Here is a 12,915-nt window from a genome sequence, read left to right as displayed (position 1 = left end):
TGGCAACAATGAAGCGCTAATTTTAGTAGCAGTACTTCTGTGCAGTTTGGCAGAAAACATTTCTCCATCATCTATGAGCCTTACTTATGATTTTATATATATATATATATAAATATATATATATATATATATATATATACACATACACGTGTACGCGTGTGTGTGTATATATATATATATATATATATATACAGTAAACCCTCAGTTATCGCGGTTAATGGGGACCGAGACCACCCGCAAAAACTGAAAATCCGCAAAGTAGCGGCGCACCTTCAAAAATGCTTAATATATATATATGTATATATATATATATATATATATATAAATATATATATATATATACATATACATATACATATATACGGGTAGAGAGAGGGAGAGAGAGTGAAATTCATGTTATAACAAAAAAAAACAAATTATTATTAAAACTTGTTATTTGTATTTATTCAATTACTTCTTTTTGTATTTATTTAATTACTTCGACTTTTACCTGCTCGTACGCCGTCCGGTGTGCCCTGTGAAATGAAAGGTGGCATTCTTCATTTATTTATTTATTCATTTATTCATTCATAACTGACAGCCTCGCGCTCCGCTCGTGCCCGGGCGGAAGAGGTGCTCCTCTTCGGCTTAATTGTCACGCACGCCGGACCTGCTCCCCCGAAGCGTGTCTCCGTTCGGTTGAACTCGGTTTCATTTCACCCCGCTCGTGCCCCGGGCGGAAGGTGCTCCTCTTCGGCGTAATTGCCACGCACGCCGGCCGGCCTCCTCCGGAGCTCTCGTACGGTCCCGAACGGAGCGAAATGTCGCCCCGCTCGTGCCTGGGGGAACGTGCTCTTCTTCGTCCACTCTCCTCTCCGCCCACGCTCTTCTTCGGCGCACGCCGGCCGTCTAACCGCTCCAGCGCCCCGTCGTGCCGCTCGGCGAAACTACAATGCCCCCGCGGAGCGGAGCGAATGGAGAGCCCCGATCGTGCCCGGGCAAAAAAGTTTTTAATTTTTGAATATTTTTTAGACCCGCGAAGCACTGATCCCGCGAAAGGTGAACCGCGAAGTAGCGGGGGATTACTGTATATATATATGTATATGTGTGTATATATGCATATGTGTATGTATATATGTGTATATATATATATATATATATATATTATATATATATGTATATGTGTATATATATATATATATATATATATATATATATATATATATATTATATATATATATATATATACACATATATATATATATATATATATATATATATATATATATGTGTGTGTGTGTGTTAATGTTAATGTCTAGCCTATGTTCACATTTTTATATAGTTTCAATATTTAGTCATTTTCAACAGAGCGCACTTATATACTAAATATTTAGCAATGTTCCCATTAAACACCTTTGCCAGTCAAACAAATATAAGGCGTTTATTTCACATTCAAGAAAATGTGGCTCCAGGAACTTAAGGGTGCCACTTCCAGAAAAAACAGTAAAATATCTCCTGCAGAAATATATCAAGTGCTAAGCATTGAGTTAAAATCTTTTACCTTTTTTTCCTAAATCAAAGAGTTATCAGCCTAAAAAAAACGTGAAGCCTAATTATCCAAGGAAAACAGGTCAACATGTTCAGTACACAATCAATAAAAATGGCTGTCCTCATGAAAAATTAATTCAAAATGAGCATTGACACCACCTTTTCTTTAGAATATTTTTTTAACTTCTCTTAATGAGAAAAATGAGTTTGTGACTGCCCTGCCAGTGACTTAAATCTGGGTTGGAACGCAGTCAGGGCCATTGGGATTTGGTAGTTTTATTTCACACATCTGGGCTTGGTGTTGTCCTTTAAATAATGTTTGTGCAACCACATTTAAGCACTCCTTCACTTCCCCATCGCTGAATGTTTTTTTATGTTTCCCCAAAATCCATGATACTTTTACTGAATATTCGTTTGCATGCCGCTGGGATGTAAACGAAAATGTAAAAATCTGTTGTACTGCACTCGAAGTTCGATGTTTTTGCGTGCGCTCACCTCAAACTTCACCGGATAACTTTGCACAAAAGGGCGGTGCTTTGTTTTGTAGTGGCGCTTCGCAATGTTGCGACGGTTTCGGAGCATATGATGCACACTGGTTTTGAATCGGCTGCAGCCAGAACGAAACTAAATTTCTCCGTCCATCCATTTAAAACAACACGCATCGACCTTGCTAACATTTTAGCGCGGCATACTGTCAGCAGCACTCTCTTTCGGTCTGCTGCGCAATTGGCAGAGGATCGTAAACAAACGATTTGATTGGCTCAAATCAGTGATGCCTTTTCCGCATTAACTAGAATTGCAATGTCAACGTTTGAGCCTTGAAAAAAATTCATCATAGATTGGTCATGGGTCCGTTTGAACCATCTGTCGGTCCGCATCTGGACCGCGGTCCGCCATTTGGTGATAGCTGATATATATGTATGTATATGTATGTATATGTGTGTGTATTTAGTAATATCGATGAATTAAAGGGATGATTCATTGACATCAGGTTGTTATTTCTTTCTGGTTTCAACGTCTAGGTCACAGTGGGGAGGCAAGTGAGGTAGTATTGCTCGAATTGTCAGTTCTGTTGTGTAAAACGGCGCCCGATGGCTACCAAAATGCAAATGCACATGACTACTCTTTTCCACTTCAACTTGTGAAAGTATAGAAGTGTTCTGCACAATAGTTTGGATGTATTGACATCAAACTTAAGCTCATGTGATCACCTCCACAAAATCAAAAATACAGTGATTGATTCCCCACTTACACAAGCTGAAGCGGACAAGAATGCGCACACGAACTCCGACTGATTATATTTCGGACATTCAGCTACGCTAATCTTTTGTTAACTGTGAGGAAGCAGCTCCTACACCCCCCCCCCCCCATGGGAAACAACAGCTTTTGGTTGCTAAACAAAATCAACTTCTTACCGGCGACTTGATGCCGGGGATGCTTAGCTGTTGCCACTCATGCGTGTGCACGTCCACCACCGCTTGCAGCCAATTCATGAAGCTGTCATTGTCGCGGTACGAGTCAGCGTCGATTTTAGATAAAATCCTCATCGATGAACCATGGGGGTGTTCTTCTTGGACTTTGCGGATCGCGGAGCGGAGTCTGCTTTTAGTCAGGGCCGCTTCAGGAGCATCAATATTCAGCAAACAAAGTTCTAGCTTGGAAAGAAAAAAAAAAATTCCACCGATGAGGCTGACTCCATAGCCGAGTGTGGCCCCATTGGAATGTATCATTTCAGCTGTTACGTTTCAACTTGAAAGTTGTGTAGGTTGAAAAAGTGGAGCCAATCCTCATCCAAATAAATGTGCACTCATTCCCACTTCAGTCTCTGTAAATATCCTCCTGACAGGTGCTTTTATGCCGTGCGTCCTCACCGTGATCAGCAAGGAAGCGGTGTGCGGGTATGCGCTCCCAGCAATCATTCTATGTAGCTCTGCTCACTTCCACAGTTCCTCATTCTCATATAAATCAGCCCCGGAAAGGTGAATCCTTTCGATATGTTGAAGTGGTCATAGGTCAGGATCTCCACATGATTTTTGATGCCAGTTGATGACCGTTTTTGGATGTTATAAGCAATGAAAGTGCAATGATTTCCAATGGAGAGTTTGTAATCTACCTTTAGTGACTCTTGCAGCGCTGTGGGGTGAGCGCAGGAGGGCGTGGCCATATTCCTCATTAAAAGTAGGTGTTTATCAAGTCGTCACTTATTTCCCAATTTCTCCAGAATTAATTGATAAAAAAGAAAATAACTTATTTCAGTTTCCTGATAAAAAAAATATATATAAACTGAGTTGTTCATGAAAAATGGGCCGTCGTGGATCCTGTCCTCCTTTGATGGTTAGATTAAATAAAAGGTGGAATTTTATTCTGATACGTTATAACTATATATTACAACACATGCTGAAATCCATATTGCGCAAGCTTTTCTCGCTCAAACTAATGAAAATATCTCAAAAACCCGATGTGCCAAAAGTTTAATTTTTTTTTTTTAATCAGTTTCAAAAACACATTTCGGATTCGCATGAAGCCAAAAATTGCTGGTGACCAGTGTAACTGTTAAAAAAAGTTGACATAAACTCTTTCCTGCAATACTGTAGTTTTTAATAATATTATCAAAATTGTATTCGCGACAGCCCTTCTGCCTGCACGTTTACAGTGCCAACACTCTTGGAGACTTCCTGTCTCTGTGTGTTCCAGCACATTCTTGGGCGATAAGATCATGCCAACACGCGGGGTTGACGCAGATTTCATTCAGGCAAATGTGAAAAATCCGTACAGTGTCAGATGGCTCGGGAGGCTGTGAATTGAATGTTGTTGTACTGTATGAGGACGGGCACCCTTGTTGCACAGACATGAGGATAAACTTACTTCCAAGTCGTATCATAACACGTATCCTGTATAAATATTTAGAACCATTACATGCCCAAGTAGGAAAATACAGAACAGTCAGAGAGATCATTTTCTTCCCACTTAACACACTTTCCCCTCCTTAATATATGCCTAAACCACACATGTTGGCACATTCACTTGGAGTTTTTCATTAGCACTTAGCTGTGCATGATAATGATCGCTATCTGCTCTAAAAACAAGCTTTATTATGACAAGATGGAATGGAAAGAAGTTGAGGCATGTCAGCTTCCGTCAACCAAACATACTTTATTTTTCCCTCCAACCTGCGCGGAATTTCCAGCTGGCTTCCTGTTAGTGAATAGCTCCCATCAGATAGGTGTTTTATTATTATGCTGGTGGCGCTATTGTTATTATAGCAACCTGTGTGGCCGGAGCCAGTGATTGCTGTTGGTCTGCACAGTTTAGTGGGGGAAAAAACAACAGTAATGAGCTCTAAAAGCAGGAAGCTTGTTTTGTAATCAAATGGGCATGATTTCAGAAGTCGTGCTGTGCAATTTATTTCACTATTGAAAATAGTTCACGTCTATTACATTCTTTAGAGAATGTACACAAAGATAAAGAATGACAGCACTCTTCACATTCCAGATTAATTGGAGTAATTTAACAGACTAATTCGGAAAAACACCAACCATAGATTCAAATAGGGCCAAACAACAGGCTCCTTTTAAACTACATGTTGGCTGTGGATGCTTAGCTAACATCTGTGCTCCATTTCACTTGAAGGCCCTCTCTCCCCTGCCAACATGGCCGCCACGTTGTCATGACATTCATTTTCGCCTGCTCTAGTCTATTGTCTGTTTATCTATGACGAGGGAGCTGTGCAAGCCGGAAAACATGGCCAGTCTCTTTCTGATGTCGTCACCACAACGCTGTTTACTGGCTCAGGTAGTTAATCAACTTTAGGGTCATGGAAAAAAATGTTCTGAAATGCTTTGTAGTGTTTTCATCAGATTTATATGAAAATAGTAAAACTCATGTGAGTCTGTGCTGGCATGGGGCTAAAACCACGAGGTTTATGGGTTCTGTTTTCGCTGGAATGGCTTTGCGTGCGCGTTGTGCGCGCGCGTGCGTGCGCGTGAGTGTAAGAGAGAAAGAGTGTCTGCTCTGCAGTCCAGATCTGACCACATGTGCCACATCAGGCATTTCTTCATGCGCTCACCCCATCTATGTGATCATACAATATGTTCACACATATTCATGTACATGTACACTGGCACGTTACTGTACTTGAGGAGAATTCTTGACAATCAACCTGTGGGAACCTGCTGTGGGCGATATTTGAGTGAAAGAATTTTTAACATGTCTTCAGAGGGCTGGGCGATTTTGTAAAAAATAATAATCACAATTATGCTGATTGAGTTTGAAATCATGAAATCAAACACAATTGTCAACTATAAATATACATTAGGTGAAAAGAAAAACGAGAAAATAATTGTTAACAAATAAAACAATTCTATATTAAAATAAATGTTAAAATTCATTTACAAAAAAAATGAAGTAAAAAAAATACTTGCTGCTTATTCTGTGCAGGATTTGGCCTTAATAATATTTCGTAATATTTCATAATTTATAATAATTTGAAATAAATCGAGTTGAGTTCATGTGTGGAATGTACACTGCCCTCTGTTGGTTGCAGCTTGTATATCGTACAACAAGTGACTGAGAAACATGTCATCTGCTTTGGAGTATAAATTGGAGCACCAGTCAAAAAGTTAAAATAAGCACACAGCATTCCATCACACTTGTTTGTGCACTTGGAATGACCACTTTGGAAGCGTGCGACATTCAATTCGACACCCTCTTTTTATCCGTTCAAGTGTTTCCGGCTCACCAGGCGCACCCAACAGCATTCAATTTAACTGTTGATCTACTTGTAACGACTCAGTGTTGCTCATTGTCATTATTAATATAATTATTATAATGTCGTCAACCAAATGCTACGAAATTGAAAAAAAAATTGGTGACTCCTGGTGTCTGAGGTGGGCTCACTGTTCATGTTCAGTAAAAACACGTGACGCCGGTGGTGATACTCAAGATGTGGTGTGTTTTGATTCTTCTTATCTAGTGCATCATTTGACTTTTTGTATTTACATTTATCCAAATTTCTTAACCTTTAACATCATATTTTAAATAATTTTACACCAATGTAATATATGTCTATTTAAATATACTGTGTTTTCAATAAAATGATTAAATTTTTTAAATTATTATTCTTAAATATACTCCAAAAGTTGTTGTTTCAACTATTGCCTTATCGTGCGGCCTGTGACACCCATTTTGTTTTAAGTTGTAAAATGGGATTTCATGGCCTATAAAAAATAAAAAAAAATTACTTTTTTTTCGACATTTAGTATTACTTAGTGATTTGCAGTGGAAACAAGTTAAGTGGCCTCCTTTTTGACATATTAAACCTATATTTGAAACCTATCAATGTACTCGTGAGGTCAAAATTGAGACTAAAATCCTGATCTGACTAAAGTTTGTTTTGTTTTGTTTTGTTTTTTCATCACTTCAGAGATATAAAAAAAATGTCATCCAGCGTGCATTGTTTCTACTGTCGTGAGGACCTAGGCGGGAGGAGGTTCGTGCGCAACGAGGGCCGGCCTACGTGCGTGCGCTGCCACACCAAGTTCTGCGCCAACAGCTGCGCCGAGTGCCACCGACCCATCTCTGTGGAATCCAAGGTGTCTGTCTCCACATGCGTGCATTCAGACAGTATTATTTGGCACCTGGATGTGACATTGCCTCTCATCAGGAGTTGAGCCACAAGGGCCGCTACTGGCACGAGGATTGCTTCCGATGCGCAAAGTGCTACAAGCCGCTGGCCAAGGAGCCGTTCACCACCAAGGATGAGCGCATCCTATGTGGCAAGTGCTGCTCCAGAGAAGAGTCTCCACGCTGCCACACCTGCTATAAACCCATACTCGCTGGTAAGAATCAACTCACATACAGTTGACGTGTATCATCTTCCCCATTGTACTTCATAAAACAAAATGCAGAAATGACAATTGAATAGAATGCATATTATTGAACAGTCTTTGTCACAATTCTTTACTTCAATTGTGTGCCTAAGCACGACACAACGTCAATGTAGTTGACTTTATACACCATCAGGGTTAACTACAGTGAAACCCCGGTTATCGCGGTTAATGGGGACCGACACCACCCGCGAAAACTGAAAATCCGCGAATTAGCGGCGCCCCTTCAAAAATGCTTAAAAAACCTATACAGGTATACAGTATACCCCCCTGTATACAGTACACCATATAGAATACGGGTAGAGAGAGGGAGAGAGAGTAAAATTCATGTTATAACGAAAAAAAACAAATTATTATTAAAACTTATTATTTTTTTATTCCCCAGCCATTATTTTTGTATTTATTCAATTACTTCTTTTTGTATTTATTTAATTACTTCGACTTTTACCTGCTGGTACGCCGTCCGGTGTGCCCTGTGAAATGAAAGGTGGCATTTTTCATTTATTTATTTATTCATTCATAACTGACAGCCTCGCGCTCCCCTCATGCCCGGGCGGAAGGTGTTCCTCTTCGGCTTAACTACCACGCACGCCGGACCTGCTCCCCCGAAGCGGTTGAACTCAGTTTCATTTCGCCCCGCCAGTGCCCCGGGCGGAAGGTGCTCCTCTTCGGCTTAACTGCCACGCACGCCGGCCGGAGCTCTGGTACGGTCCGAACCGCGCGAAACGTCGCCCCCGCTCGTGCCCGGGGGAACCTGCTCTTCTTCGTCCACTCTCCTCTTCGCCCACGCTCTTCTTCGGCGCACGCCGGCCGTCTAACCGCTCCAGCGCCCCGTCGTGCCGCTCGGCGAAACTACTATGCCCCCGCGGAGCGGAGCGAATGGAGAGCCCCGATCGTGTCCGGGCAAAAAAGTTTTTAATTTTTGAATATTTTTAGACCCGCGAAGCACTGAACCCGCGAAAGGTGAACCGCGAAGTAGCGGGGTTTCACTGTATTAGCATTTACTGCATGTGGCTGTGTTACAACTAAGGTTGCACAATATATCGCATAAATATTGTCATTGTAATAATGGCGCGTATTCCAAAGATGTATAATAAATTAATACTTTTATCTGGAATTGTATGCTTTTTATCGAAGACCAATTAGAGGACAGTGTAAGCAGTATTACTATGAAATAATTTGAAATAAAAGTGTGAATGCATGTATATATATATATATATATATATACAGTGAACCCCCGGTTATCGCGGTTATTGGGGACCGAGACTACCCGCGGAAACTGAAAATCCGCGAAGTAGCGTCGCACCTTAAAAAAAACAAAACAAAAAAAAAAACACTGTATATATATACTTCGCACCTATATATATATATATATATATAAATATATATAGGTGCGAAGTAGCGGCACACCTTCAAAAATGCTTAAAAAAAAAAAAAAAAAAAAATATATATATATATATATAAATATATATATATATATATATGGGTAGAGAGAGAGAGAGTGAAATTCATGTTATAACGAAAAAACCCAAATTATTATTAAAACTTATTATTTTTTTATTCCCCAGCCATTATTTTTGTATTTATTCAATTACTTCTTTTTGTATTTATTTAATTACTTCGACTTTTACCTGCTGGTACGCCGTCCGGTGTGCCCTGTGAAATGAAAGGTGGCATTCTTCATTTATTTATTTATTCATTCATAACTGACAGCCTCGCGCTCCGCTCGTGCCCGGGCGGAAGAGGTGCTCCTCTTCGGCTTAATTGTCACGCACGCCGGATCTGCTCCCCCGAAGCTTGTCTCCGTTCGGTTGAACTCGGTTTCATTTCGCCCCGCTCGTGCCCCGGGCGGAAGGTGCTCCTCTTCGGCGTAATTGCCACGCACGCCGGCCGGCCTCCTCCGGAGCTCTCGTACGGTCCCGAACGGAGCGAAATGTCGCCCCGCTCGTGTCCGGGGGAACCTGCTCTTCTTCGTCCACTCTCCTCTTCGGCGCACGCCGGCCGTCTAACCGCTTCAGCGCCCCCTTGTGCCGCTCGGCGAAACTACAATGCCCCCGAATATGTTTTAGACCCGCGAAGCACTGAACCCGCGAAAGGTGAACCGCGAAGTAGCGGGGTTTCACTGTATATATATATGTATATCTTTCATTAGATCATATATGGGCGGCACGGTGGCCCGACTGGTTAGCACAATGGCCTCACATTGAGAGACAGCAGCGGTCGTCGCTTCAATCCCCGCTCTGGCCTTCCTGTGTGGAGTTTGCCTGTTCTCCCCGTGCTTGCGTGGGTTTCCTCCGGGTACTCCGGCTTCCTCGCACATTCCAAAAACATACATGGCTGGTCGATTGAACACTCTAAATTGCCCCTAGGTATGAGTGTGAGCGTGCAAGGGTGTCCCCTACTGCCTGAAGACAGCTGGTATAGGCTCCAGCACCCCCCGCGACCCTCCTGAGGAGAAGCGGTAACAGATAATGGAAGGATGGATAGATCATATATTATTTATCCTCTGTGGAGAATAACTGTTACTGCTGAGGACATCTCTGTCTCCATATATATACATGTGTGTCTTATAATCACAATGTGGATTGAATTGAATGGGAACATAAAAAAAAAACGGTGTGATTCTTTTTAATCACAGCACATCATTCCTGGATCTTTTTATTCTGTATTTTTCCCCCTCATGATCTGGTGCATGGTGCCGCATATGGCTCCTAAAAAGTTTAAATAGAAAGCTTTAAGTAATGAATGTCATGTGAGAACGGATGGGACATAAAGTTTTTGGACCGTGTGCATGTTCATGTAGGTGTTTTTAGAAAATTGAATTGATTTATGTTGACCGATTTCATTTCAATTTATTTTGGGGAAAAAAATAAACTTTCTTTTCTACATGTACAGAACAACCAATTGATGGCATTTCTACTCATTCCAAAGAGCAAAGATGATTTATGGTTTGAGGGTTTTGCATTATCTAACTAACTAAGTAACTAATGCACTGTACTGGATGAATAAAGAAATAATTTGAAGGTACTATTATAATATATTCAGAATATTTATTTCAGTGATTTTTTGTGTACTGCTTGAGAATGCGAACTGTAGGTACGCGTATCACTCTTTGAGAATCACAATTGTACTACATTTGTATATGACTCTATGACCTATGTGTCATCATCTCCAGGCACGCAGAGTGTGGATTACAAAGGCAACTCATTCCACGACGAGTGTTTCACCTGCTGCCACTGCAAACGACCGATGGCATCGCAGAGCTTCATCGCCAAAGGAAACGACGTCTACTGCAGCCCTTGTTATGACAACAAGTTTGCAAAGATCTGCGTCTCCTGCAAAAAGGTAAGTTATAAAAGCAGAAAAAGTGGCCTTCAAAACTGACATAACTTGATTTCTGTGCAGCCAATCATGTCCGGGGGAGTCAACTACCAGGAGCAGCCTTGGCACGGTCACTGTTTCGTGTGCAGCTCCTGCTCCAAGCCTCTGGCTGGGTCCAGCTTCACCACCCACCAGGACCAGGTCTTCTGCGTGGATTGCTACAAGAGCACTGTGGCTAAGAAATGTAGCGGCTGCCAAATGGCCATCACAGGTTCCTTTGTTTTTTGCATCCATTCATATTTGACTGTGTTTCAGAATTCAGTGTTTGCTAACCTTAATTCAGCAGAGGCACATATTTGACATGAGGAAAAATCTCATCACGGCACCTGGGTTATAAAGTTATGGATTTTTTATTATAATTATCTTTTATTTAGTTTTAAATTTTGTTTTTGAAATTCGTATTAATTAATTTTTAGAGCGTGTTTATTTCAGGAACATAATTTTTTTTACCCAATTTTACTTATTTCGCTAGTTTTTGTTAACTATAATAAGTTTACATGGCACACGACAAAATATCTCAAAAAGGTGGTACCACAACTGTAAATTCAGAAACTTAGTATGAGTGAGTTTATAGATAGATGTTAATTTTTTGTTTTTTTTCACTAAAGAGCAAAAAGTTTGCCTGATGCTGTTTATTGCCACTCCAAGTTGACAGGGAAAATTAAACATAAAACAAATAATTACGTGTTGTGTATTCAAAGAACACTGCATGGCTTTTTCTGACAAAATCTGCCAGTTTAATACCTAACACAAAATTTAAAATCCGATTGATGGGCTAATGAAAATCGCATCGATATTGCACCATTATAACTCTTTAATAAATAGTCATTTGAACAGAAATATTTTGACATACAATATAACAATACTTAAAGGCATAGATTGTTTATCCTCTGCAAAAAATGTCTAATATTAGTGCAGATTTCTGAGCGGCTGTGACCGTCTTCTTTGGGTATACAGTGCAACCAGGCAATCATGGCAATTATGCTAAGCGTCAATTATTCACAGACTTTTACAAATGTGGGATGTCGTAAAATTGATTTATTGATTTTTTTTTGGGACGGTCTTGCTCTCCCCTCAGGCTTTGGCAAAGGGGTGAACGTGGTGAGCTACGACGGAGCCTCCTGGCATGAATACTGCTTCAACTGTAAGCGGTGCTCCCTCAGTCTTGCTAACACGCCCTTCATAGCTAAGGGCCGGGACATCCTGTGCTCCGACTGCGGTGACAAATAGAGAACCAAAACCCTCGGTTCCGCCGAACTGCACCTGTCGTTCGGCTGTGCTTCTACAATGATGTTAAAAATGTCATTATTACAATGACTGCGCCATTGATATATTAAAAACTTTTTCAAAATGCATTTGTCTCCCTAATAATCAACTTGAAAAGCCGATATTTACCAACAAATCTTTGTCTTCTACTCAAAAGCTGTGCTTATTGTATTTCAAATCCAAAACAATACATTGCTGCCATCTGCAGGGATCAACAAACTGGGTGAGAACGGGTAGATTATAGTGGATGAATATATGTGTAGAAATGAACACACTGCCAATTTTTTGAGGAAATATGATATGCAGCACTCACAAAAGAAATTAAAGGAAAACCCCGTGTCTGGACTAATTTTTTTTGATAATTGTTAATGTATGGATTCCTGTGGAGATTGTGCATTAAATGACATCAGCATATCGTACATAAGTGATAAATGGTCTGATTTAAGTCCACTCATGTTTGTATTGGTGCACACAAATTCCGATTCAAAACTTTAGTGTTAGCGTTGCAACAATAGGTTAGCTTTTATTACTATTTTTATGAAATTCGTTTTTTTATATTGCAGGAATATGAACTGTTATGATTGCGATCCTGAAAAAATAAACATTTTTAATACATTTCTCTGAAAATGGTTTCTTGAATATATTTTTTGCATGACAATGTGACAGTGGCTATATGTGACACGGTCTATCCATCCATCTGTCCATCCGTCCAATCCTCTCACTAGCTGTCTTTGGGCTCCCTCTAGTGGTACATGAATGAATCATTGAATTACATGTTAAAACTATCCATAATGTTCAGTGGCTTAAACTTTTTTATTCCATCCCATCTACTACCGTGGCTAAGTAAAGTTCAGTT

The 12,915-nt window shown here is 40.5% G+C and overlaps 1 protein-coding gene across 1 annotated transcript in view; it reads left to right on the top strand.

Moving 5' to 3' along the window:
• Positions 1–12,647, top strand: part of LOC148319764 (four and a half LIM domains protein 1-like) — a 14,873-nt gene extending 2,226 nt beyond the window's left edge. The window contains exons 2-6 of the mRNA XM_088279015.1: positions 6,950–7,118; positions 7,190–7,364; positions 10,588–10,757; positions 10,818–11,004; positions 11,872–12,647. Of these exons, the coding sequence (XP_088135141.1) occupies positions 6,963–7,118; positions 7,190–7,364; positions 10,588–10,757; positions 10,818–11,004; positions 11,872–12,023 (840 nt within the window). The 5' untranslated portion in view covers positions 6,950–6,962 and the 3' untranslated portion in view covers positions 12,024–12,647. The remainder of the gene's footprint in view (positions 1–6,949; positions 7,119–7,189; positions 7,365–10,587; positions 10,758–10,817; positions 11,005–11,871) is intronic.
• The last annotated feature ends 268 nt before the right edge of the window (positions 12,648–12,915 follow it).

Source organism: Idiotropiscis lumnitzeri, chromosome 17 (assembly GCF_059441095.1).
Source record: "Idiotropiscis lumnitzeri isolate Australia: NSW breed Sydney's pygmy pipehorse chromosome 17, RoL_Ilum_1.0, whole genome shotgun sequence".
In the NCBI taxonomy this organism is placed as follows: domain Eukaryota; kingdom Metazoa; phylum Chordata; class Actinopteri; order Syngnathiformes; family Syngnathidae; genus Idiotropiscis; species Idiotropiscis lumnitzeri.
Note: the sequence above shows the minus strand (reverse complement) of the source record. Positions and strands in the feature narration are given on the sequence as shown.